General features: G+C 41.1%; 1 protein-coding gene across 3 annotated transcripts; it reads left to right on the top strand.

Annotated features, from left to right (window-relative positions):
• Positions 1–1,809: 1,809 nt before the first annotated feature.
• On the top strand, positions 1,810–25,905 carry tut4 (terminal uridylyl transferase 4). 3 transcript variants are annotated; one of them, XM_083970787.1, is made up of 30 exons: positions 1,810–1,944; positions 5,392–5,951; positions 6,644–6,795; positions 7,758–7,874; positions 7,977–8,154; positions 8,285–8,373; positions 8,466–8,517; positions 8,784–8,853; positions 8,988–9,114; positions 9,350–9,469; positions 10,708–10,902; positions 11,059–11,233; positions 11,991–12,526; positions 15,889–16,039; positions 16,541–16,627; positions 16,810–16,913; positions 17,009–17,066; positions 17,816–17,919; positions 18,043–18,132; positions 19,029–19,142; positions 19,271–19,348; positions 19,431–19,608; positions 19,702–19,749; positions 20,188–20,270; positions 20,406–20,524; positions 21,248–21,402; positions 21,497–21,594; positions 22,469–23,033; positions 24,903–25,076; positions 25,195–25,905. In XM_083970787.1, exons 2-30 carry the CDS (start codon positions 5,471–5,473, stop codon positions 25,281–25,283), a joined length of 4,587 nt encoding a protein of 1,528 aa, XP_083826913.1. In that variant the 5' UTR covers positions 1,810–1,944; positions 5,392–5,470; the 3' UTR covers positions 25,284–25,905. The 3 variants fall into 3 exon arrangements, with proteins under 3 accessions (XP_083826913.1, XP_083826914.1, XP_083826912.1); XM_083970788.1 differs by having other exon boundaries at positions 1,810–2,233; positions 20,406–20,521; XM_083970786.1 differs by having other exon boundaries at positions 1,810–2,233.
• The last annotated feature ends 470 nt before the right edge of the window (positions 25,906–26,375 follow it).

Below are 26,375 nucleotides of genomic sequence, written 5' to 3'. Positions count from 1 at the left end.
TCAATCAATCAATCAATCAATCAATTAGCCTAGTTGAATAAAGACATTGTTGTTGATTAATAATTTTAGTCTGATTTTATAAATGTCACTGATCTAGTTTTAGGTTTTCTGCTATTGTAAACTCAATATCTTTGTTTTTTGACAGTTGTTTAAATATTTTCTCGTGAGCAGCCATACTTAATCAATAAACCACTGACAGTAGCTATAGACTATAATGGTCATCTTCAATTTTGATGGTTGGACTGAACCTGTTTAGTAGGCTATTGTGGCAATATGACAGTCTGAAGAAAGAGGAAAAAGTCAAAACAAATCTGACAATGAGATGTTTGACCTTGAAGTGAAGCATGACATTGAAATAAAATATAGTTTAATTCATCTGTGCAATTCTCAAGCTTTTATTTTGAAGGCGTTTTGGATGGAGATGAATTGGAAGTGGAACAAAAACTTTTCCACCTCTTACTCTCAGCTCATTAGGCTGATGAAAGCATGCACACCATGGCCTACTTTTTCCTAGAATTAAAAACAAAAACACAAATGAACACAGTCCTAAAACAGAGCAAAATCCTGTGAATACTGTTCCTCTCTGAGAGAAGTTTACACAAACTGGGTCTCATTAGTGTGACTTTCCCAGCCAGAGTAATTACACAGACTTAAGACAAGAGTATTTTGGTTACATTTTGTGTTGGGGAATTTTAGCCCAAGTCTGGATGAATGGCCTACATACTGTTTGCCAATGAAGTGGTCCTCAGAGAGCTAGTATACTACTTTTTATGTGTTGTATGACCCTTTATCCAGAATATATATATTTTTTCAAATACTTTGTCATGATACAGGACATTTTTTTTTAAAACAAATAGCTGCGTTTATCCTTATGCACAAAATAAAAGTCTAGATGCTAATTGATGTTAGACAAAACATGACTTATCTCTGCCGCTTCCATCAGATCTGCTGTAGATTTTGAAGAGAAAAGAGATAACTACACTATTAGTGGACTGCTTTTCATTCCCCCTTGAGAGCTAAAGTTATTGATTAATTATTCATAGCATAAAAACAGCAATGTGTGAAGGGTAATAAATATAATATTTTGTAAACATATGTTTCGGTAAATAAAACATATCAGAAAAAAGTGGTTGCTTGTGGAAAGAAAGAAAGAAAGAAAGAAAGAAAGAAAGAAAGAAAGAAAGAAAGAAAAGACAGTCAAAACAGCAATGTGGATAATAATAAATATAATATTTTGTAAACATAGGCTAAGTTTTGGTAAATAAAACATATCAGAAAACCAGTTGTTGCTTGTGGGAAGAAAGAATGAAAAAAAAAGAACAGTCACAGTCAATGCAACATGTGTTGAAGAATATTTCGTAAACATAGCCTAAGTTTTTATAAATAAAACATCAGAAACAAGTTGTTGCTTGTGGAAAGAAAGAAAGAAAGAAAGAAAGAAAGAAAGAAAGAAAGAAAGATTTTTTGTTTTGTTTTAACCCAACTTTAATTTAGTAGCTACTAGGCTTAGGCTACTTTGCTATTTCACAACTTTTCTGTCAATGGGCACATGAAACATAATCAATAACACAGTCAAAAAAAATAGCGATGTGTAGAAGGGTAATAAATACAATATTTAGAAAGAAAGAAAGAAAGAAAGAAAGAAAGAAAAGAAAGAAAGGAAGAAAGAAAGAAAGAAAGAAAGAAAGAAAGAAAGAAAAGGACAGTCATTTAAGATTCCGGAGGGTACGTGAACGCAGCTCGCCGCACGCCCCTCTTCTCCTCTTCATCATCATCACACTGGCACTCCCACAATGCAGCGGGGTAATGTATTAACATGGCGTCAATGGCTGCTGTTTTGACCAGGGCCGTGGGATCTGAAAAACATTATGTATAACTGCAGAACTACTATGGAGACAGCCACACGACAACAATAACCCCTAAATCTTACTTTAGAGCTCCGGAGTAAGTTAATGCTTCAGTTTAATCCCGTGTGTGTGTGTGTGTGTGTGTGATGAAATGGTCCAAGCGGTTTCCTCCCTGCCTTTAATGATCCGGTCGGTGGCAGCTGGGTGCCAGTATTATTTATTTCCCCGTTAGCTTCGTTAGCTTAGCTTAAACGACCGGGCAACGGCGGCGGCGGCTAACGGCAGTGAGCTCACCCTGAGCGGGGGAGACGGCTAACGAGAGGGCGCCTGTCCCTGGAAGTCTCCTTCGTAGCCTACAACACAGGAAACGGTGTTTGGTTTTAATGGTGAGCAATTTTTTTTAATTTTTTAATTTTATTTATCTCTCTATAACTGCGTGCTTTTGTTTTGTTTTTTGTTTTTTTGTGTTTATGAAGTTGTTGAGCTAACGTTAACGTTGGTTTGTGGAGTCCCAGTGTGTGTGTGTGCTTGTGGTTGTGTTGTGTGTTGGAGTCTTTTATAAAGCCTCAGTTTCTGTTTCCTTTCACCTAAAACACTAGTGTTGTAATCAAGACCAAGACCTAAGAGGGGTCAAAACAGTGTTGTAGTGGGTAAAGGCTACTGCTTTGTAGGTGGGTATACACTGTTTTGACCTGTATCTAGTTAGATAGCTCTGTTATAGTGGCTAGCTGCTACACTGAAATATTAATGCATTTTCAGTGAGTAAGTTATACCTGCTGAGTATCACATACAGACTACACCACTGGGTCGAGACCAAACCAATGCGAGACCATTTTCAAGACCATCACTGTAGTCAGTATCAGTCCTCATCATAATAATATTAATAATAATTGTGTGGCTTGATATTTACATTATTGCTCAGCTGAAAAGAAAAGAAAATTGTATATAAGATCTATGAGACAAAGTGTGGATTGGACAGAATAACACTCCCACTGTTGACACTGGTCGGTGCAACCACGTTTTTCAGATAGTTACAAAAGCATATAGGCTAGCTATACTTTTATAGAGCATTTTTAATTATCTTAAAGTTATTGAATTACATCATATAATAAACCAAAGTGAGCGAGGGACTTGAGAAAGAGAGACATTTGCAGAAAAAATCCCGAGCTTGACTGAGACACGAGTGTGAGTCTATAAAGCCTTTGCCTCAGTTTCTGTTTCCTTTCAACTGAAACACACACTCATCATTCAGTTACAGTGGCATGATGACATGCAAAAGTTTGGGCACCCCTGGTCAAAGTTTCCTTTAATGTGAACAGTGAAGCAAGTGGAAGATGAAATGATCTCCAATAAAAACCAGCATTTAGCATTTTAAACCCAGAAACTGACCTGGACTCAACATCAGGCGTCTGCTCCTAAAAGGTGCGTTTGTGTTCAGAAATAGTGGAAAGTATAGATATTTATTCCAGTACACTATACTCACTTAAGTATTTATTTTAGATTTTATGCTACTTCTATTTCTACTATGCCATTGGGTCATTGTATTTGTCTACATTTATCTAACTCACATGGATATGAGTACTTTGTGAAAATAACACTTGTTATATGATATTCATTTAAAATATAAAGCGTTGTTGAGGTTTTAAATCAGTGGTTCTTAGTCATTTTGCCTTGTGCCTGTATTAGATGAGACTTTTTTCCTTGTTGTTTTTGTATTTAAGTAACATTACTCATATCATATGTTGAGGATGAGAAGAATTACTTTCTATATTATATTAGACTGCAACAGGATCTAGATTTATAAGGTCCCTCTCTCTCCTGTAAGTTCATCATTTGTATAATGTAAATTTAATATGTTTTTCTTTACTTTTCTGTCTTCTATATTCCCACTTTTTATTAAGGGACTTAACTAGAATGGATTGGGTGCTTTCTGTATTTAATGTATTGGTTTATTATGATGTGATGCCATAGTTTGATCTTTCGTCATTGGTCCCCTGTAAGTTTTACAGAAGACTTGGATGGAAAAGACAAATAAGTCATCTCAGTATTTGAAAATATCATCACTTTACACAATATAAACTCAAAAAAGAAAATGTGATAATCGTTCAAGGCTAAATGGTAGATATCTACAATGTTTACTAAAAAGAAATGGACCAAAATAATATATATATTTTTTCCATTATTCATCTCAGGACCACTCGGATGTCTCTGGTGACCCTCTGACGGGGCCGGGCCCCTAGGTTGGGAACCACTTGACTAGACGTGATAACAGTAAATAAAGATGATGAAATGAGCTCCACTCTGAGCAGCTACAACAATAAAATACATCAATTTAAACAATCTGGCAACGTAATCTAATAATAAAGATGATGATGATAACACAAAGTAAATGGGAGCCACTCGTCTGCTGCTGCACACACAACGCTTTCACTTTGATTTATTAAGTACATTTGAGAAGTGCATTACAATAACATCTGAGTGCACTTGTGTTTAATGAGTCATTTAACACCACCATTATTTTCATTTTAAAGACTTCACCTGATTTAACGAGAGTCCTCTTTTCACTGGCATACACTTTAGGACAAGCAGCGTATTTAAGATGCAGCTGCTAACTATTTCCAATATTATTTTGATCGATCAGTTAATCCTCCAGCTTTTAAAATGAAGACAGTGATGTTTTCTTTTTTTGAGAAATTAAAAACTAGAAGATGTTTGACATTTTTACTTGACTGAAAGTCTTGAGCAATTGATTAGTGATCACAACTGTTGCCACTTAATTTTCTGCTTCGCTTTTTCACGAACAAGTTCAAAGAAGGGTCATAAAATATACTGTATATAACAGCTGCTCTCGGCGGGTCTGCCCTTTAAAAGTTTAAACAGTTCAAACTGGGTTTTATCTGGAACAAGGAAAAAGAAAAGTCTTGTATCAGTTTAGTCTCTGCACTTCCTGGCTTCCTGTTCAGGTTCAGGATAAAAGTATTAATCGACTTTCCTTCCCCTCTTTGATTCAAAGGTTTGTCCCTGTTAGAGCCCTCAGATCCACACTCGCTGCCCTCTGCAGCAGAAACTCAGAAAAGTAAAGTTACTTTCTGTAGTTTTGGACCTAAACTCTCCTCCTCCTCCCTCTGGGTCTGACCATGTAACAAGTTTCTATATTTTTTTAATACATTGTCTCAGACGGAGAGATGTTTCTGCTCTGAGATCACAACTTGCACCAGTTGTAGAAGTACAAGGCCTTTTGTTAGGATTTTTCACTCTGCCCTTCCTCTTTCTGTCTCTACCTTCATTTGATTATGACTCCTCCTTTCTGTGGAAAGAGGAATCTTAGAGTTGCGTTTCATTTCAAGGAAAAAGAAAACATGAAAATGATTCCTCTTTTCAAGGAGAGAGGGATAATAATTCATGCACGCAATATTCTAGTAAAGTAAATGCACTGTAAGTTTGCCTTCATTTGACCTGACAAGATGCAACAATTATGTTTTTTGATTTTTGTCTTATCTTGACTCATGTGCTTTTTTCCCCCACTCCCTTTTCCTAACTCTAGATTTCAGGTGGCCTGCCTCCCTGGTGATCCTCAGCGAGGTGTCGACTCCACCAGGGACAACAGCAGCAGGACAGGAGGGATGGATGAGTCCATAAGTCCAGTGAAATCAGTCAAACACTCTCAGCCCAGAGGAGGCAAAGCTTCGGCCAACGAGAAGTCAAACAAGGAGGCTTTGGCGCAGAGAGACGGCGTCAGGCCCGCGGCCCGCAACCTCACCGCCGGGAAGGATGACCACGGCGTAGGCAGCCAGGGGGGCCGCGGGCAGGGCAGAACTTCTGCGGACGGCGTCCCGCAGGACAAGAGGAGAGGACGGGCGTCCAGGCTGACCAGGCTGAGCGGGAGGACGAGCTCCGGGGAGAGAGGCAAAGGCAGAGTGGCGAGTTCGCAGCAGCAGCAGCTGGCGACGCAGGCTCCCGACTCCAGGTCGTCTGTGTCTGCAGACAGCAGCCCCTCGGCAAACAGAGAGACCCACTCTCCTGTGGTGCCCTGCACACCTGAGAGAGGCCTGGCAGAGCCGGCCCGCAACTCCGCCACCGCTCCAGCCCGGGAGAAGCCCCATGGTGGGTTGGGTTTTTTAGTTCTGTTTTTTTTATGTTCCTGAGATGACTGTCACTCTGTCGTAGGGCTGTTCGATTAATCGATTTAAAATTGTAATCGCGATTATTTCGAATTGTAAAAATCGATTCTTTTGAAATCGTAAAAATCGATTTTTTTGAAATCGTAAAAACTTTTTTTTACTCTAACTAGGGTGATTACGGTAAGCCCCCGTTCATGAATCTGGGCTGCGCTGAATTACCGCAATGACTGCTGCCTCCTTCCTCCCATCACGCTCTCCCACTGCTCTCCCCACACACTGTAAACAAGCATGTCGGCGTTTTGCTAAGACCATTGAGGATTTTGTTGCCAAAAAGACTAACAGCCCTTTTCCACTACACAGTTACAGCTCTCACGGTCCATTAGGTCCATTTAAAAAGACACAAACAGCACACAAAATAGTTTGTCATTTAACAAAAAAAATCGTATGTTACATTAGGTAAATGGGCCAGTATTTCTTACATTATTTACCTTTACTTTGGTTCACATCTGCCTCTGTGTTTCCAACATACGGTAAATAGAAATCTTTACGATTAATTAATTGTGCCGTTTAATACTGCGATTAATTTTGAAAACAAGTAATCGTGACATCCCTAGTGGGAACCTGCTCTGTCTCTGCTTCACTTCACCGGCGCTTTCTGTCTTTGTTGTTGAACAGGGGCGAGAGCTGCAGCTCTGATGCATCAGTCGGCTGAAGAGGGCACAGGGGGGAGGCCCCCCGCGGAGGACGGGCCCCTCACAGAGCAGCAGCTGGGCCTCCGACAGGCAGAGGAGCGCCTCTACAGAGACTACATCCACCGCCTGCTGAAAGTGAGGAAACAGTCCAGTCATGCAAAATGTATAGAAAGTCTGTGTGTACAGGAGAGGGGGGGGGGGGGGGGGTCGGGTGTTTGTGTCTGCAATTTGCGTATTTGTCAGACTCATCTAGTAAACGGTGAAAACAGCTGAACAATCACAGGTGATCAAAGGATTTACATGAGGAGGTTAGACTCCATGATATTCATCCGTAAATAGAAACTTAACCCAAAACATGAGAATCTGCTGCTTCTCTGGGGTTTATATTGTTGTAATTATTATAGATTTTTTACTCGAGTAAAACAATTTTTGTCACCTACAGCTGCAGATTGATTCAGAGAGAAATAAGCGCTAACTTTTCATTCTTGTTTTAAAAATGGCTGAAGGTAAAAAGCAGTTCTCACCCTCCGATGTGAACGTTTCCCACTCGTCGTCTCTGGTTTCTCTCATGACCTGATCAAACATCTCGGCTGGGTTTAAAGCCAGTCATGATTTGCTGCACCGCTTCACGTGGAGAGTTGACGCCTCCAGGGCTCAAACACAGAAAACAGACTCCTCATTCAAACAGAGGACGTGTTGTGTCTAGGAATTGAACTTTTGAAATTCAGACTTTTCGTTGAGGGAGACGGCTCTAAAATGAAAATAAAATTTTAATGGTGAAACAATATATATACAATATACGTCTGGAGGGGATCTTTATACTGATAAATAACAGATTATATCTAATAAGGAATAATAATATGGTGGTGTTTTCCAAAAAAAAAAACCTGCACACGAGCAGCCTGGTGTTCAGTGCATTTTATTGAAATGGACTAATAGTGCAGGACTTTAAGATTTTAGGGCTCGTAGTTCTTGTTTAGGGTGAAAACAAAAAGAAATGGGGATTTTCTTTTTCTTTATCATAATAAGTTAAACTCCTCTTCTGCTGAAAAACGTGTGTAAACTGATTGTTTTCGCCTCCCTCTGTGTTTCCACAGCAGTCCCCCGAGTACCCAAACTATCAATACTTATGCAAGCTCTGTTCTGTGCACATTGAGAACATCCAAGGAGCACACAAACACATCAAGGAGAAGAGACACAAGAAGAACATCATGGTACGAGGAGCAGCTTTTAACTTTTGCACTTCATTAAATACACCTTGGAATTATAGTAACGATTTCATAATCCAGGATTTTTTTTTTTTACATATCGTGCAGGAAAAGCAGGAGGAGAACGAGCTGCGCGCGCTCCCTCCCCCCTCCGCTGCTCAGCTGAAGGCCGTGGACGCGTCCGTCCGGGAGACGGCCCAAAAGCAAGGGATCTCGGAGGAGGACTTCGAGGTCCGGAAGGCCGTGGTCGTCAGGATGGAAGAGATCATAAAGAGGCACCTCTCAGGTCGGTCTATGTTTACCTCCTTAGCCAAGTCGTCACACGTTTTTGTCACAAGGTTTAGTGTGTGTCTCGTGTGTGTGTAAGAAAACACTGCATATAAATAATTCCCATTGTCTTTCCTTTGGTTTTCCAGCCTGCGCTCTCCGTCTCTACGGCTCATGTCTCACCCGCTTTGCCTTCAAGTCGAGTGACATCAACATCGATGTCACCTACCCTTCCCCTGTAAGTCGGCTTCGGCTCTTTCACGAGGCGGCGACGTGTTTCTTCTCATTAAATTTATTCACTTCACTCGATATCTCTGTTTGTCTGCACAGATGACACAACCTGAAGTCTTGATTCAAGTGCTGGAAATCCTCAAAAACTGTTGTAAGTGTTGCATTTTAAAATTTTTCTTGGATGTCAGATATGTTTTAGATAGATAGATAGATAGATACACTTTATTGATCCCAAGCTGGGAAATTACAGTGCAGCAGCAGCATTACACAGACACACAGCGACGATAATAACATATAGTATAAGAATATAAACAAACTATACATAATAAAATAGATTCATTGTTGTTAAAGATGTTAGATTATTATTTATTATGTAAATATCTTCCAATATTTTAACTTTTTTTGTCTGTTTTTCAGCGGAGTTCTCCGAGGTGGAGTCAGATTTTCACGCCAAAGTTCCTGCGGTGTTCTGTCGGGATGTTAGCAGGTGAGCGTGTCTGAATTTGAGCATTTTAAATGATTATTTTTCACACATGTCATGAAAGTTGTGTTTTTTTTTTCAAAGATCAGGGTCTTTTCATTCAACCTTGCATTGTTGCCTTTTTTTTTGTATCTGTGCAGCGGGCTGTTGTGTAAAGTCAGCGCAGGAAATGATGTCGCCTGTCTCACCACCAATCACCTGGCAGCTCTCGCTAAACTGGAGCCCAGACTGGTTCCACTGGTGCTGTCTTTCCGCTACTGGGCACGGGTACGTCGTATTAACCTTGTTCCTCTGTGTTTTATTCATGAGTATGGATTTTAAATGACATTTAAGACTTCACACAGTGGTGATAGTGGACACATTGGATTTTAAAGCAGCTCATGTAGTCTCCTTTTTCTGTTTCTGTGCAAACACATGATGTCACTTTTTTTTATATTTTATCAAATATTTTGTTTTATTTAATAGCATCTTTTCATTTTTCTTTGTATTTTCATCCTTGCAGCTGTGTCACATCGACTGCCAGGCTGAAGGCGGCATCCCCTCGTACTCCTTCGCCCTCATGGTCATCTTCTTCCTGCAGCAGAGGAAAGAGCCCATCCTCCCCGTCTACCTGGGCCGCTGGGTGGGTCAAGTCTCTTTTACACCAAAAACTCTTTTTGAACTCATTTTATGATAATGATAAGTGTTCAAATTGAAATAAGGCAGCAGGTTGTTAGATCCTCATGTATCTACAATAATTAAAGATTTGCTCATTTATGTTGTTTCAGGCAGTAGAGGTTAATTAATTACACTTTCTATACTTAATACTTTCTATACTATAATTTCCCTCTCAATGAGAGGATGAAATGCATTTTTTAAATAGGTTTCTCTTTTGGTGAAATAGAATACAGTTATTAATGTCAGTGTTACAGCCTGGTGTGATGCTCAGGATACATGTTCATCCGTCTCATTATGAGCAGGGAAATGAATTTTTTTTAGCACCATGATCCATATATTTGCATATTAATGAAGGAAGTGATTCGACGCTGCCACAAGTTATATAAAAATAATGACATGACCCATTTAACTGAGATCAGATTGATCACTGCTGCCGTCACTGTTGGGAGCTGTTGCTGCAGTGCACAGGAGGAACTCCTCTGTGTTATTTGTGTCAGATTAAATGGAAACATTTTCCCTCCCGAGGTGAACACTGTGGGGTTTTTTTTTAGACCCTCGGGCTGTTTGTGCTGCCGGCTGCTCACAGAGCTGATGATGAATGTGAGATGCAGAGTGTGAAGAATGATGTAATTGCTTAAATGATCAAAAGTTCCCAGGAGTCACGCGTGAACCTTGGGTGCATTATACAAAAACAAAACAAACAACAATTTGAAAAATGTCAGAGTCAGGTCAGTCTCGTTGTGCCAGTTAAACCAAATGTGGTTTCACACATTTAATACTGATACACACACACCTAGTTTTTGTTTTTATAATGAAGTTGTATCCTCCTACGGGGCACGAGGTCCCTGAACGTGACATGTCCCATTTAAAAGGCTTTATTTGTGTTTATATACAAAATTCAGTTTTTGCTTTGTTATTTGTTGTAACGCTTTCTGGACACACTGCAGAAACGCCACCATCAGACTGAGGCTTGTTAAAAGGGATAGTTCAATATTTTGGCAAATTGGCCCGTTGCCATAATCCCTATAGTCATACTAGTAGGTTCGTTACCTTTATTTGTCGGTGCAAGCTATTTTTAGAACGGCGGAGCAGAGCCGCGAGCTGCTCATAAAAACTCTTCTTCTGTCACAGAGCCTTTAAAAAAAAACCCCTCAGATATCTGGTGTTAAAGATTAGTGTGTTGACTTCCCTCTCCTCTTTCAGATCGAGGGCTTCGACGTGAAGCGTGTGGACGAGTATCACCTGACTGGAATCTCTCTGGACACGTTTGTCCGCTGGGAGCACAGACCTCCGAGCACCACGGAGGGACGAGGGGAGAACAGGAACGAGGCCCGAGGAGACGCCAGATCCAGACCTGAGCAGCATAAATATGAGGAAAATTTTTGCTTTAAGGGCCAGGTGAGTCACTGCGCTGCTGCTACGGCATCGCTGTGTCGCTGCACAGGGACACTTCACGTTGCCTTTGATTCAGATCTTACACTGCACTTGTTCATGATCTCTCTTTCCCTTTTTTTTTTACCTTTTCCCTTTTTTTTTTTAACTTTTCCTCCAAAGTCCCGCTTGACCTTTGACCACGGTAAAGGTGTGCCGCTGGGCCAGCTGTGGCTGGAGCTCTTGCGTTTTTACACACTGGAGTTTGCTCTTGAGGAATATATCATTAGCATCCGCTTAAAGGTACTGCTCTCCAGGGAGGCGAAGAACTGGCCTCGCCGCAGGCTCGCTATCGAAGGTAAGACATCTCTCTTCTTTGGGGAAAATCTCACTTTTACAGCTTTGGAGTAGGGCTGCGCAGTATAAGCGGTATTTGCGGTAGACGGTGGAAAATTTGGCCCACGGTAGAGAGATTTGCGCTCTACCGTCCTATCGTCGATGACGTCGTTGCACCTGCCTCAGAGACAGTGGAGCAGGAGAGCTTGTTAAAAAGCGTTGCTACGTCCGTGATTTGGATTCGGTTCAGCTGTAAAGCAACAGTTGGTAAGTTGACGAAAGTGAAAGTAAAGTCAGCAACAATCTCACATCTCGCTCACCATGAAACACATTCCTGTTTCTGTGTGTGTGTGTGTGTGTCTCGGATGTTGAGTAGAAAAAGATAAGTTGCAAGATGTGTGGAGTGACAATGACAGCAAACAAACATAACACCAGCAATTTATTTGACCATTTATGACATTGTTATTTGCACCATAAAGTGCTGGTTTTAATTTTGAGTTTTGAGATCTGCTTTCTGCACAATAAATGCTCTAAAAATTACATTATTGCTTTAAAAAAAAAAATCAATTTAGCTTTGCTATAGGACTACAAAACAAATTCAGAAACACGTCCATTATAATTTTTACACTTAAATTTATACCGCTATATATACCGTTACCGTGAAGGGATTCGATTTATACCGTGATATGAACTTTAGGTCATACCGCCCAGCCCTACTTTGGAGACAAAACAGAAATTCACTCGGCGTGCTCTTCTCTCCTCTTCCTCTTTCTCTTCAGATCCTTTTGCCTTGAAGAGAAATGTTGCACGAAGCTTGAACAGCCAAATGGTGTTCGAGTACATCCAGGAGCGCTTCCGCACAGCTTACAAGTACTTTGCGTGCCCCCAGAGGAGGGGCACCGGGGGCCGGCACAGGGGCAAGAAGGCAGGCAAGCAAAGCGCTAAACTGGAGGGGACTGAGAGGAAGGAAGAAGAAGACGACGATGACGATGCAGACGGGAAAGGTGGGAAAAATCCGAGGGAGGACGAGGAGCCTGACAGCGACGACGAAGATGGTTCAGATCCGTCCAGGAAGAAGGATGAGAGGATTTTAGACGCTCGCCTCATGGACATGGTTCTCAACGAGGACCTCAAACCGTCTGTCTCCCCCAACGGCCTGCTGGACAGTGACAAGGAGGGGGAGGAGGAGGAAGAGGACGAGGAGGAGGAGGATGAGGAGGACGAGGATGAAACCGGTGCTCCAGAGAAGGACGGGCCCATTGCACCACAGGATCTGCACTATGTGTTCGATAAGATGCTTTTCACCGGTGGGAAGGTAACTATGATGAAATCACCAGTGTTTTTCTAGCTGCAGTGTTGGAGGAGTCTTAAGTGCTTTATTTACAAGAGTTGGCAGCGTCCTTTAACCTCCTTTTTTAATGAAAACACCTTCTTCAGATGTTTTTTATGAAGTCTTCACAAATTCTGTTTTGAAATTTTGAAACTTTTATTTTTGCAAATTGTTATTTATGCCAATATCTTGCACTTATTATCTGGGGTGATTCAGAGGCTGCATCCCTGTAGAAGGCAAGGCAAGGCATCTTTATTTATCAGGGATGCAAACAGCGCGCCGAAAAGCGAAACTCGCTTTTTTCATGACCAATTAGGTGACTTGTGTGAATCGTTCAGATCCGAAGAGTTTTTGTTTTTGGGAGGGGGGGGGGGGGGGGGGGGGGGGGGGGGGTCTCAGCTGGGGTCAGTAAAATGTTTTTCTAACAGGCTGACAGTGACAATCACGTGAAACTGAGGCGAACTCATTCATGGTTGTCTCTGGTTATAGCACATTATATAGGCCTATATGTCCATTACACACTTTTAGGCCTTAAAATGTCTTAAATTTGTTGAATTATTGTGTTCAAGACTTAAATAAGACAGCTCTTAAATTTTCGTATGCCCACCATGGGCGAGCATTTCGCTCGCATTTGCCCCTAAAAAAAAAAAAAACATGTGTGAACCAGGAAAATCACAAAAAAGAAAGAGCACAACCTGCGATTGGTCAAAAACTACAAATCCCACAATCCTCTGGCCTCAACAATAACAGTAGTTAGTGTAAGTGAGGGAGAGTGGAGCTGTCGGTGAAAAGAGGAAACAACGCCACGTCTGGTCCTGTTCTATGTTGTTCGTTCACACCGTCACCGTTTATTCGTTACGTCCGCGGTGTAAAAGGCCGTGACGCAAAGACGCGATTAGGCGCGAGACGCGGTAGACGCGACTTTTTTTTTTTTGCGACGCAATACACCCGATTCTTTTATGGCGACGGGACCCTCGCGTCTTCGTCTATTTCATCGTGTTTGGTGGGAGGACCCAAAGGGGCTTCCCACTCAAACACGAAGAACGCTTTTTTTTCGCGCGAGCTTTTACGCGCAACCAAACGCGAGATACGCGAGATAAGCGAATTAGCGCTCGTTTTCACTCGTTTCAAAAAAAATTCACGAGCCCGCCTATTTTCACTACAACAATTTTTTTTTTTTTTTTTTTCAAAGGAGGTTAAATCGAAAGCAACTGGACTTAGTTATTTACTTATTATAACTAAGTCCAGCTGCTTTCGATTTAACCTCCTTTGAAAAAAAAAGTCTAGGAAGACGTTTCACCTCTCATCCAAGAGGCTTCATCAGTTCATGTAGCATCTGACCAGGCTGGGACTGGTCCAACTATCTGGTGTGGAGACTCAGTATAAGTCCAGTTGCTTTCGATTTAACCTCCTTTGAAATACTATGACCTGGACAAATGAGAATATGCACCGGCCTACAACAACATTTCTGCTCTCACCAACCATGGTAACGACGCACAGTATACTGTTATGAGACACATTATGCATCCCAACTGTCTTTTTTTTAGAGGATTTTTTTTTTTTTTTACCAAGAATGCGCCCAAAAAAATCATGATCCAGGGGCCAAAATTCGAAACAAATATATATATATTTTTAATCATAATTCTCATTATTCTCCTGATGTCGGTTTAATGTAAACAGATTGCGCTGATATGCGTCATGTGACAGCGGGGCAGAGCTGCAGCTGCTGTGCTGTGATGGACCTGATCAGACTGGTGGTGGTCCACAGTCAATCAGTCCCAGAGCCTTCCTATTCACCTCCAATGTAGACGCGACGTGCGCGCTCGGTACCCAAAGCGGCGCGTATCCGCGTGCATTCGGTGCGACGGCGCCGCCGTTTTCCCCCCGTGCATGTCCGTTGCTGTGTCAGGCAGGTGTCTCCCACGGAGCTCTGCCCCGTTTCAGAGGTGAAGGAGAGACGTCGCCTCCGCGATGTAGAATGTGTTCAATTAAAGTGAAACTAACACATTATATCGGCCTATATGTCCATTACACACTGAATGGGATGTTAAATCCCATGTCTTTATTTCTTCAGTTTATTTTAATAGTAATAATTATGACTAACATTCAGTGAAGACCTAAAAATCAGTATCTCCAAAATTGAAATATTGCAATGGTTTTTATTTTTTTAAAGCATTTTTTATATAGAAATGTTGGCCTTCTGAAAACTGTCCATCTATATGCACTCAATACTTGGTTGGGGTTGAACTACTGGAAATAGACTTTTCTGTGATATTGTTAATGGTGAGCCCCCCCCCACGACAATTCCTCTCTTTTTTGGTCCTGACCCGTTTGCATCCCTGATTTATACAGTATAGCGCATTTCATACCAAGGCAATTCAATGTGCTTTACATAAAGACAAAACAATTAAAAAAAAAAAGAACGGCATAAAACAACATAAAAACAAAAAACACAGAGTTAAAAACAGGAGCAAAGAAGAATAAAAAATTAAAAGAAAAGAAAGTGAATGTAGGTAGGGCTGTCACAATCATAAGGTTTTAGTTGACGATTGATAGCTATACAAATTGTGATTAACAATTTTATTCCCCCTTTCTGATCATTTTATGCCGCTATTATAGTAAAAGCTTGAACTTGAACTGTACAGTGTAATAATACACATACATACACTTTTTGAAGGAGAAGAAGAGCCAGTTGTTGGCTTTGCAGCTAAATCCATGATGCTGATGTCAATAGATGCTCATCGAATATTAGAAATTAAGCTCCTCGAGATAAACAGTTTGTGGCTCCACTCATATGTCATTAAACCAGAGCAGAGGAAGAAGGAGGCGCATCGTAATGATGTCATTGAAAGAGGACCAGTCAAACCTCAAATGGTGTAAAATGGCACCAAGAACTAGTGATGGAAATGTGACATTTCTGTTAGTTTCATCCAGCTGTTTTTATACAGATGAATGGAAACGATTTTAACCATTATGCTAAATAATTGTGATCAGGTGATTATGTAATAATATTTCTGACAGGCCGACATGTTGGTGGTCTGATCTATTTATCCTCAGCCACTATTGCAGATGCGTAGTCTGTTGTCTCTTTAAAGTGATGGATCGCTGGCGTCCAGTGAGTCTGGGGACAGGTTGAAGGATTCACCTGTGGGATCCTTTGTTACCCTGGAAATGAAGGAGCGTTAGAAACCCGACAGCCTTGTCACGCTGCTGTGATGTAACATGTGAAGGATGAAGCCTGTGGATTGAGACGCAGCCACTCTGTGTGTGTGTGTGTGTTGGTGAAAAGCTGTTCATCACAATATCTGGACTCCTTTTCTCCTCTCCCCCACCCTCCCCTCCTCCAGCCTCCAACTGTCGTGTGCAGCATCTGCAAACGAGACGGTCACCTGAAGGACGAGTGTCCCGAGGACTTTAAGAAGATTGAGCTGAAGCCGTTGCCTCCGATGAACGAGCGCTTCAGGGACATCCTGGACGGGCTCTGTAAACTGTGCTACTGTACGTAGTCGACGCTCACGCTCTGACTTTCACTTCACTTCACACTCTCGTTTGAAAGAATAAAACACTGATAGTTGATATTTAGGTGAATGGATCTGATCTCATCTACTTTAGTGTGACATGAACGAGGAACAGTGGCTTGAAAAACCACAATACTCAATCATAATAATCAATATGTAGGTCATTTTAGCTGCTATCTGTTATTACTGATTGATCTGCAGAACATTATTCCTCCTTTTTCTGTAAAAACCTTGTCAGAACTGATTCAGATTCGGCACATTAGTTAAAAGGACTCTAGGATGACCTGATGAGAAGTGGGGTTTTGTCCAACACCTCGAGGAGATTTTCACTGTTCACCTTTACTCTCGGGTTAACTGATTAGATATTGGTGGCTAAAGAGTGTGAGGTCAAACTTGAAAACTGACCCGTAACCTAAACTTCTACTCATGAATAAATAAGTTGCAGCTCTGTGTGACTGAGCGTCTGTTCTGCTGTCTGTAGATGAACTGTCACCTTCGCTTCTGGAGCAGCAGAAGAGGGAGCAGATCCTCCTCGGCCTGGAGAGGTTCATCAGGAAGGAGTACAACGGTGAGAAACAGGAAGTTCATTCAAATTAAAAGCTTTCCAGCAGATAACAAGATGTAATATCTCTCCTCAAAGGCTTTTATTGTGAAACAGCAGCATTCGATGCAGCGCTTCTATATTTATTATATTGTGTATATGTTGTATAGAAATGATTGAATGATTTCTCCCTGTGTGTGGTTCCACAGATAAAGCTCAACTCTGCTTGTTTGGTTCCTCCAAAAACGGTTTCGGTTTCCGCGACAGTGACCTCGACATCTGCATGACTCTGGAGGGTCACGAGACCGCCGAGGTAAACATCGCACAAACACACAACATGTACACAACACTCAGGCATGTTCACCAGAGATGTGACCCCTTCTTCTTATTGTTTCTATGTCTGAGCAGAAGCTGAACTGTAAGGAGATCATTGAGGGCCTGGCAAAGGTGCTGAAGAAGCACACAGGTGAGTTAAAGGGACACTTCAGGTTGTGTGAGGAAGTCATGATCAGTTTTTTTTTGTTAATTAATGTTAATTTATTAATATACATGGACATATTCAACATCTGTCCCAGTGCAGGTGTTTATAGCAGATACTGATTTGCAACACCTGTCCCCAGAAGAGGTTTTATGAAATTGAAAAACTGAAACAAGACATTAGATTAAGTACAGCAAGATACCAAGTACACATTTAAAGGTATTAACATTTAATTAACCAGGATTTGTTTGCCCCCTTTTAAAGATGTTACAGTTTAGTTTAGATTTGTATTGATCACTTTATAAGAGCTGCTGGGGTGCAGCTCTGTGTGATCTCTTAATGGAGCTGTCGAGGGGCTCAGGAGGAAGTCAATTCAAACATTTAATCACAAGCCATACATCATGGAAATCCATAAAATTTGCAAAACATAAAATCTTGTTTCTACTTAAAATGCAACAGTGATGAAACAGTATGTGCTTTTTGTCAAGGATTTTTAAGGCCTTGTTATAGAGACCTTGAAATATCGTTTAATTTAGGAACAGCAAATGTCAGTCAATTTCTTACAAGTTAAAAACGATAAAGATTAAACTTGACTCATCGACTTTTTGACCCTTTTGGAAAAAATCTGTCCTCTTTTTTTCAGCAGTTTGTCTTCCCATCAAGACGAACGCTGTAGGTGCATAGGAATATGTTTTAGCACTGACTGAATCTGATTGGCTCTGATCTCACCGTCACAGGTCTGAGGAACATCTTGCCTATCACCACAGCTAAAGTGCCTATAGTGAAGTTTGAGCACCGCCAGAGCGGCTTGGAGGGAGACATCAGCCTTTATAACACGCTGGTGAGTGAAGCGTCTTCTCACTCCACTGTCACATTAAATACTACTTTTTATTATTATTATTAATTATGTGTTGATAGTGCTGCTTGTTAATTAGTTAGTAACATGGACTGATGATCTGTGCAGGCTCAACACAACACCAGGATGCTGGCTACGTACGCAGCTCTGGATCCACGTGTGCAGTTCCTGGGATACACCATGAAGGTCTTCGCAAAGGTGTGTGAGAGCAGAGCGGCTGATGATACAGTAACTCTGTTTGCTGTTGTTTCTTTGTCCAATTGGGATCAGATCACACAAGATGTTCACGTCAGTGTTCTTACTTAGATTTTATTAATTATTACAAAGTTTCACAGCAGTGATTAAATGGATCTGCTGCTGCATTTCAATTTCTTAATCTTTTTGTACCGATTTGACAAAATGCAAAATAAAAACAACCCTCAATAGAAGCACTAACCTTGCAACAACATATCTGATGAGCTTTTACAACGTTTGGTGCTCCTGAGGGTTTACATTTTGAAAGGGGCATGACAAATAAGACATCAAAAGTGTAATCGTGGGTTTAATTGTAACTTTAAATACAATATATACACACACTGTTAAGAATAAGAATTACTTTATTAATCCCCAAAGGGAAATTCATTTATCTGGCAGCTCTTCTATTTTATAGATAGATAGATAGATAGATAGATAGATAGATAGATAGATAGATAGATAGATAGATAGATAGATAGATAGATAGATAGATAGATAGATAGTTTATTGTCGTTGTCATTTCCACAACAACGAAATTAAAAGTGCATCTCCTGCAGTGCAAAAATTCAAAAAAAAAGCATAAAACACACATTAACCACTCATCATTACTCAGCATTAAGTGCAATCAGTGCTTTAGGGTAAAAACTATTTGCAGTAGAATTAAAAAAAAAAAACCTGATGGCTGTAGGTACAAGGGATCTTCTGTATCTCTCCGTCCTGCGGTAAAGAGACTTACTGACGTTACTGATGGGATAGAAATAACTGAGCAGTGATTTTGAGAGTATCGCCTGAGGATACTGATTTGTCATCGTCACTGTCTCTAACCTGGAGCCTAACCTTCCTGCCTCTGTTGCTCTCAGCGCTGCGACATTGGAGATGCGTCCAGAGGAAGTCTCTCTTCGTACGCTTACATCCTGATGGTGCTTTACTTCCTGCAGCAGAGGCAGCCGCCGGTCATTCCCGTCCTGCAGGAGGTACCACTCACTCACCGATCAATCAATCAATCATCTTATTACTGTAGATTGAGAAAAGAAAATCAGCTTTTACTTTAGATAAAAGCAAGTTCGGCTTTGTGCAGTAACTCTGTATCGTGTTTGTTTAGATCTTCGATGGGCAGACCGTCCCCCAGCGGATGGTCGACGGCTGGAACGCTTTCTTTTTCGCCGACCTTGAGGATCTGGTGAGTCTGTCTCCCTTTAAACTTTTTAAACTAAACGTTGTTCTGAGTTTTAACAGTGTTTTTTTTTCCCGCCTCCTCTCAGCGCCGGCGTCTCTTAGAGCAGCAGCCCAACATGGAGTCGGTCGGCGAGCTGTGGCTGGGCCTCCTGCGCTTTTACACCGAGGAGTTCGACTTCAAGGAGCACGTCATCAGCATCCGCCAGCAGAAGCGCCTCACCACCTTTGAGAAGCAGTGGACCAGCAAATGCATCGCGATCGAAGGTGCAGATGTGTTTCTGCTGAATGCTCCGTCTTTATAATGTTGTGTTTAGGAGTTTTCTCCTTTTAACGCCTTCATCTGTTCTTCCTCTCCAGATCCGTTTGATTTGAATCATAATCTTGGTGCTGGAGTTTCTCGCAAGAGTAAGTGATCTAGTCCAACAGGTTTTGTTTTTATTTTGCTTTCTTTTTTTATATAATAATTAGTCTTTTAACTGATGCTGTAGTCAGCTTCTCTTCACCATGAATATTTAAGCAATAAAATTAACAACTGTCAATCAGACATGATGCCAGTATTTCTGCACAGGTCACGTTATACATTTATTCATTAAGTGGAAATACAGTCTAAACCATATTGTTGCACAGATTCACAAACATTTTCCTTTCAGTCTGAATGTATATTATATATTTTATGTGTAATAGAGGATTTTTTATTCACTCTGAATAAAAGGTCCAGAGCGAGTGCTGCTTAAAAAGTTCATAAAACCTTGTTATTGTTGGAAATATTTCTCTTTTGGGGGGGTTTGATAAATAAATGTGAAAAAGTCTCCCTCCTCACGCTGCCTCCCTCTCCTCCTCCAGTGACAAACTTCATCATGAAGGCTTTTATAAATGGAAGGAAGCTGTTTGGTACGCCTTTCTACCCGGCCCCCGGCACTGAAGTGGTACGTCGTTCATGACTTCCTGTGTTTACTCAAAATGAATAGGAAAAAATAAAACTTTAGGATTTTTTACTGCTCTTTGCTCCTCGCGCTGAGGGAACTGGGTTTGACTGAATCGTCCTCCCGTCTCTGCTGCAGGACTACTTCTTCGACTCGAAGGTGCTGACGGACGGCGAGCTGGCGCCCAACGACCGGTGCTGCAGGATCTGTGGGAAGATTGGACATTACATGAAGGACTGCCCGAAGAGACGCAGGTTGCAAATGCATGCAAATACTTCTCCCTGATTGAATTAAATAAACTATAAAATACAGAGAAATTATAAAAATTTTGATAAAACTTCTATTTTGGTGTATCTGAATTTCAAAGGAACAGATAATGCAGCACCATTGTTGTTTTATACAAATCAATATCATGTAGTTTATGGCTGCCACGGCAACAGTGACATAATGTCCAGTACTGTTTGGTCACTGGTTTGGACGTGTATGTGTCTAGAGTGTATAAAGATGGATGAGATGACAGCTCCACGTGATTGGCTGCATCAGCCACAAGTCATCATGATTGACAGGTGTGATGGGAACTGACTTTCTATGTGGGTGGGACATTATAGCCACAAGTTTATTAAATGATCTGCCAGAGGAAAAAATCACAGGTGAAACAAATTCATTGAGATTTTTATTTTTTTGAGGAAAAATGATGTTTGGTCAGATGATAAAAGTTTAGTTACATTTTTGCAGTGAGGATTTTACTGAGTCGAGGCTGTGAAGACGTTGACATGTGACTTTTTTTTTGTTTATAAACCACTTTGTTTCGATCTTAAAAACAAAAAAAAATTGTATTCAAAAATATTTTCACAAAGAAATTGATTTTCTTGCATAATGCTTTGGCTTTCAATTGGAAACAAACTATTACAGCATCATAATTTTTCGTTTATGCATGTTTGTACTGATCGGCTCCTCCCTCTGTGTTCGTTCCTCTCCAGGATGAAGAAGAAGGAAAACGACAAGGACGACGACATCAAGGAGGAGGAGCGGGAGCCGAAGGACCGACGGTGTTTCCAGTGCGGGGACATGGGCCACGTACGCAGGGACTGTCCCGACTACCGCCACCTCAAGCAGAGGACCGCCGGAGCGCAAGGTCAGTCAACACATTCACATATAGCAGCTTTATATGCAAAAATTCACTACTGATTTGAATGCAGCAATAAAAATCAAACGTCTTTTTGTTGCAGCTCCTCACATGGTACGAACGATGGGCAGCTCCCAGTCCATCCCCATCCCTCAGGCCGCTGCAGACTGTCCTGGACGGACCAGACAGCCCTCTGAATGTGTGAGTGCAGCGCTTCCATGTTCACAAAATAACAAATACCCTAAATTCTCAACTAAAAGCCGACTCTCAAGTAGAAGCCGGGTCTATTTCTATTTTCTGCAAGTTCTGAATGTACAAAACCTCTCAAAGCCCACGAACGACCGGCCGTTTGTGCATTTTCTAGGCTGCTTCATTTGTGCTTGAGTTCTCAACGGGCCTGAAAATTAAAACGCGACCCGGTCCGACCCGCAGCTGTTGATGCCGCCTGACTCACGAGCATTGATTCTTGGCCCAACGCGGTCAAAAAAAAAAAGGAACTCTGTGCGTCCGGTCTGTTGTTCGGATTAAATTTCTAAATGCTCTGGATCCGACTCTTTCCTTCTATTCTCACTCTTTTAAACAGTAAGAACAGAACGATTTGACAGAATTGTATTTTCCATCTTTGCTGAGCATAAGATTTGTTCAAAATTAAATCAAAGCCTGTCCCTATGGAAGCCTATTGCATTCATTTGAAAAAAACTACAACTCTGAAATCAGTCATTACGTTACACTTCTTGCAGGATTTTGAAATCTCAATAACTAAGTCAGAAAAAAATTACCACAAAAAACAGGAGGAAAAAAATTGTCAGAAAAACGTATTCAAAAAAACAAACCAAAAAATAAATTACTCAGAAAAACTGGATTTTTTTAAAATTCAAGTGAATGCAATACGCTGCCTTCTGTATGTCCCGTATAGACGCCTGTCTCTAATATTAGCCGGGTCAGTTCGGCAGTTGAAGCAAATGAAAGCCTGGGCTTCTATTTGAGGATTTATAGTGAGAAGATTTCTGAAGATTTCTGAATCTGAATATAAACAATAATTCATTTTTGATGTTGTGTCTTTCTGCCTGGACAGTCGGACAGTCGGCAGACCCCGCCCTACTCCCCCCAGCCCTCCGCCGTCACCCAGAGCTCCTCGCAGGCCTCCAGCTCCCCTCAGCCCGCCCACAGTAAGAGCGGCTCTGTTGGTCCGGTGAAGCCGCCGGCCCACCCCCAGGTGCCCCTCTCCCTCTTCAGCTTCCCCACGTCGCTGCCCGGCCAGTACCACCCGGGGGCGCTCACGGCGCTTGGGCTGCTCCCCTCCCACCAGCCCCACCAGTCGCAGCCGGGGCAGCCCCACCACCCGGTGCACCTCCCCTCCACCTCCTGGCCCATCCACGGCCCGGTGCTCGCCACGTCCTCCTCCACCGCCCCCTCCCCGCCCGGCCTCAAGTTCAACCTGCGCTCGCCGTCGGGGAACGGAAGCCCCACGGGCTCGGGGGGCAACCCCAGCCCCATGAACCTCAACGACCCCAGCATCATCTTCGCGCAGCCGGCGGGGAGGCAGCTGGGCATCGGGGGGCCGGGCCGCGAGGGGCACTGGCACAACCACATGGCACAACCCGGGTCGCTCATGGGCAACGGCACCGTGGTCAAGTCAGGTAATCACTCAGGGTTCTTATGGATCCTTAAAAAGTCTTAAAAGGTATTGAATACATTAATCTAAAAACAAGGCCTTAATTGGCATTGAAAATTTTGATTTAAGACATTTTAAACGTCTTAAAAATGTTAATACTTGGTAAGTGGGATTTTATGATTGTAATTTGTCTCAAATCTCAAAATAGTTGGTAACATTCCGACATAGAGAAGTTAGTGGCGGCCGTCACCGCTAAATTTCTCACCGCCACCAGCTCCCGAGTCAGTGTTTTTTTTTCCCCCCCCGGACTTTTTATGCCTTTATTTTGAAAGGACAGCTTTGTGAAGTTGGTCTTAAATTTCATTACAAGTGGCTTTAAAAAAGTCTTAAAGTCTTAAATTTAACTTGGCTTAAGCTGTAAGAACCCTGTCACTGTGTGTGTGTGTGTGTGTGTGAGAGAGATCTTTAAAGAGCCACTCAACACTAATTTGACCGTTCTGAGTCACTTAACTTTATCTTCAGGCTTTTTATTGGACCATTAAATGATTCTGTCGTATTCTATCGTTTTTATTTCACCAAAAAGTTTAGTGAAATTCTCTCCTATGAAGGACAAAACAGCAACAAACAACAGAAACAGACCAGTGATTTTCAATAAATTCATAAAACTCAACCAAACAAGACCGAAGGGATGTGGCAGATGTGAGCAGACTATAGGGAAACTGAAGATCCACCCAGATGATGATCGGGTGACTGATGGTTGTTAGAAACAGGAAGTTCACCAAGGATGGTTTCAAGCTAATTTGCATAACTGACAAAGTAAAGTGGTCTCTTTTTTTTTTTTTTTTTTTTCAAAGGAGGTTAAATCGAAAGCAACTGGACTTAGTTTGCTTTCGATTTAACCTCCTTTGAAATGCTATGACCTGGGCAAATGAGAATATGCACCGGCTTAAAGTGGTCTCGTTATGACTTTCAACTCAACTCTCTCAACTCATATAGCACTTTAAAACAACCCTAGTTGAAAACAAAGTGCTGTACGTAGAAACATAAAACAATTAATGGCAATAAAATCAATAAAACAGACAGTAGAATAGTTGTTTCATTGTTTTTTAGAAGCAATTAGAAACAATAAAACAATAAAGAGAAGCAAACCATAAAACACTAAAACAAGAGCAGAGTCTCATGCGGAGTTGAAAGCCAGCGAGTAAAAAGGCAAAATAAGAGGCAGGGATGAACGACAGACAGGGTGAATGAAGCCTACAAAGAGTCTGATGTCTAAGTGTACGAGGATTTAAACATCTTCTAAAACAGCCAAAAACACATAATGAACAGGATTCGCCTCTTTTTTTTAAAATGAAAAGTGATGTTTAGTTTTACAGTGTATTTTAGAAATGGGGCGCTACATCTTCACAGAACCGTTAACACACAGATCAAATAAAACACTAAATGATTTTCAAATAGTTCAAATGTTATTTTAAATTTTGGATAAAATACGGTAATTGTGGGACATGAAAAATTGAATCCAGGTGTCTATGCTTATGTTTATTTGCACGATTATAAAAGCAAACAATATTAAACAATACATATTTTAAATAAATAAAAAAGAGAAAAAAAATAGATATACATACACAGATACACAAATAATAATAATAATAGGAACAAACGAACCAAAAAAAACAAAAAAACAGATTACAAGGTATTATAAAAAGTCAGTATCATATGCAACATGTGCCGAGTTGCTCTTTAAATGAATATTAACGTTTTAGACAATAAAGGGTGAAATGATGCTTCACTGCTGAAACACTGGACCTGCACTGGTACCGGAGTTTTCTTGAGCTCTGTGTTGTTGTTGTTGTTTTGTGAGTCACTGAGCGTGTTGTGGTCCTGTGCCCTGCAGAGTCCGGACACCACCCGGCCCAGTTCGTGGGCGTGAACCAAGGCTCTCGGTTGTGGGAGCACAACAAGACGCCCCAGTACGCGCTGTCTCCATCGTGGCCCTACAGGATGCCCCAGAACTTCATCCAGCAGGGCAACGGAGGCTACCAGCCCAGCAAACCCTTCATGGCCCAAGGTTATTATCATTATTATCATCATCACCGCTCAGACAGACACATAGATGCACAAACAGCAGCTGCACGTTTACACTGACCTGACTGGACTTTTTTGTTTTTTATTCTCTCCTCCCTCAGGTTCTGTGGTGCATCCGAACCCGAACTTCCCGCTGGTCCCTCATGTGCGACACCAAGTCAACCTGAACTTCATCCAACAGAAGAAGTGAACTTGTATCTACTTTTAATTAGGGTTTATGGTCAGTAACATAACAAAGCAGAATTATGTACTCTTTGCATCATTTGATCGCAGGAATTTTTAAAATGAATTTTATCATTTTTGTACAGTTTTTATGTTTTATTTTTTGTCTCATTACATTGATTTGTGATACAAATGTCAAATATTTTAATACCCCCATTTTTGAGGGGGTCCAAAAAACTGTTTTTATTTTATGTGTAAAGTAAGGAGGAAAAATGTAAACCTTTATTTTTATTAGCTGTATTCATACTTTGCTTGCCACAAGATGAAGGCTTTGAATAGACGTTTGTTTTAAAAACAATCTAACATGTCACCCTAAGTATGTAGTGCCAAACGCAGGGATAGCAAGAAAAAAGGGAAAAAATCTTAAATATAAAAAAAAGGCTACAAAAAAATAAAGAAAAAAAGCAAACAAAGTTTGTTTTTGTGTCGTGTGGGTTTAAACACACAGTCTGTAACTTCTGCTGCTTGTGACAAACAAGTCAGAGGTTTGTTTTTTTTGTTTTTCTTTTCCTGGAGCTGGATCATCACAACAAACAGACAAGGTGATTAAAACCAGTAAAACGTTTCTAACCTTTCACCAGCCAGATGTTTTTACCATGTTATTACAGATGTGTCCTCTCAACAGCAAAGAGACACAGATTCAAACAACAAATTAAATAGTTTCACTTAGAGAGAAAAAAAAGAGTGATTTGTCGATTTTCTGAAACAGGACATCTGGAGGTTGAGGTGCTTCTCTTTTTTTTTTCTTTGATAACTTCTGATCCAGATGTTGGACGACCAAAATCTTTCACCTATAGTTAAAACCGTTGAAAACCACCAGGGTGTAAACAAAACAGTGACACATTGACAACGTCATTATCAATAAAATCCAGTTTGATTTAAGAACATATTGTAGAACATATTCATTATAGACATTTTTAATGTGTAAATGTTACAACTAAACACTCCTGGATCCTGATGGTTTCACATAAACTGCAAAAACTCAAAATCTTACCAAGAATATTTGTCTTACTTCTAGTCAAAACAAATCTCACTATACTTAAAAAAGGCTCATCACATA

The sequence above is a fragment of the Trachurus trachurus genome (genome assembly GCF_905171665.1).
Source record: "Trachurus trachurus genome assembly, chromosome: 4".
NCBI lineage: Eukaryota > Metazoa > Chordata > Actinopteri > Carangiformes > Carangidae > Trachurus > Trachurus trachurus.
The sequence above is the reverse complement of the archived record's forward strand: the minus strand, read 5'-3'. Positions and strand labels throughout refer to the sequence as shown.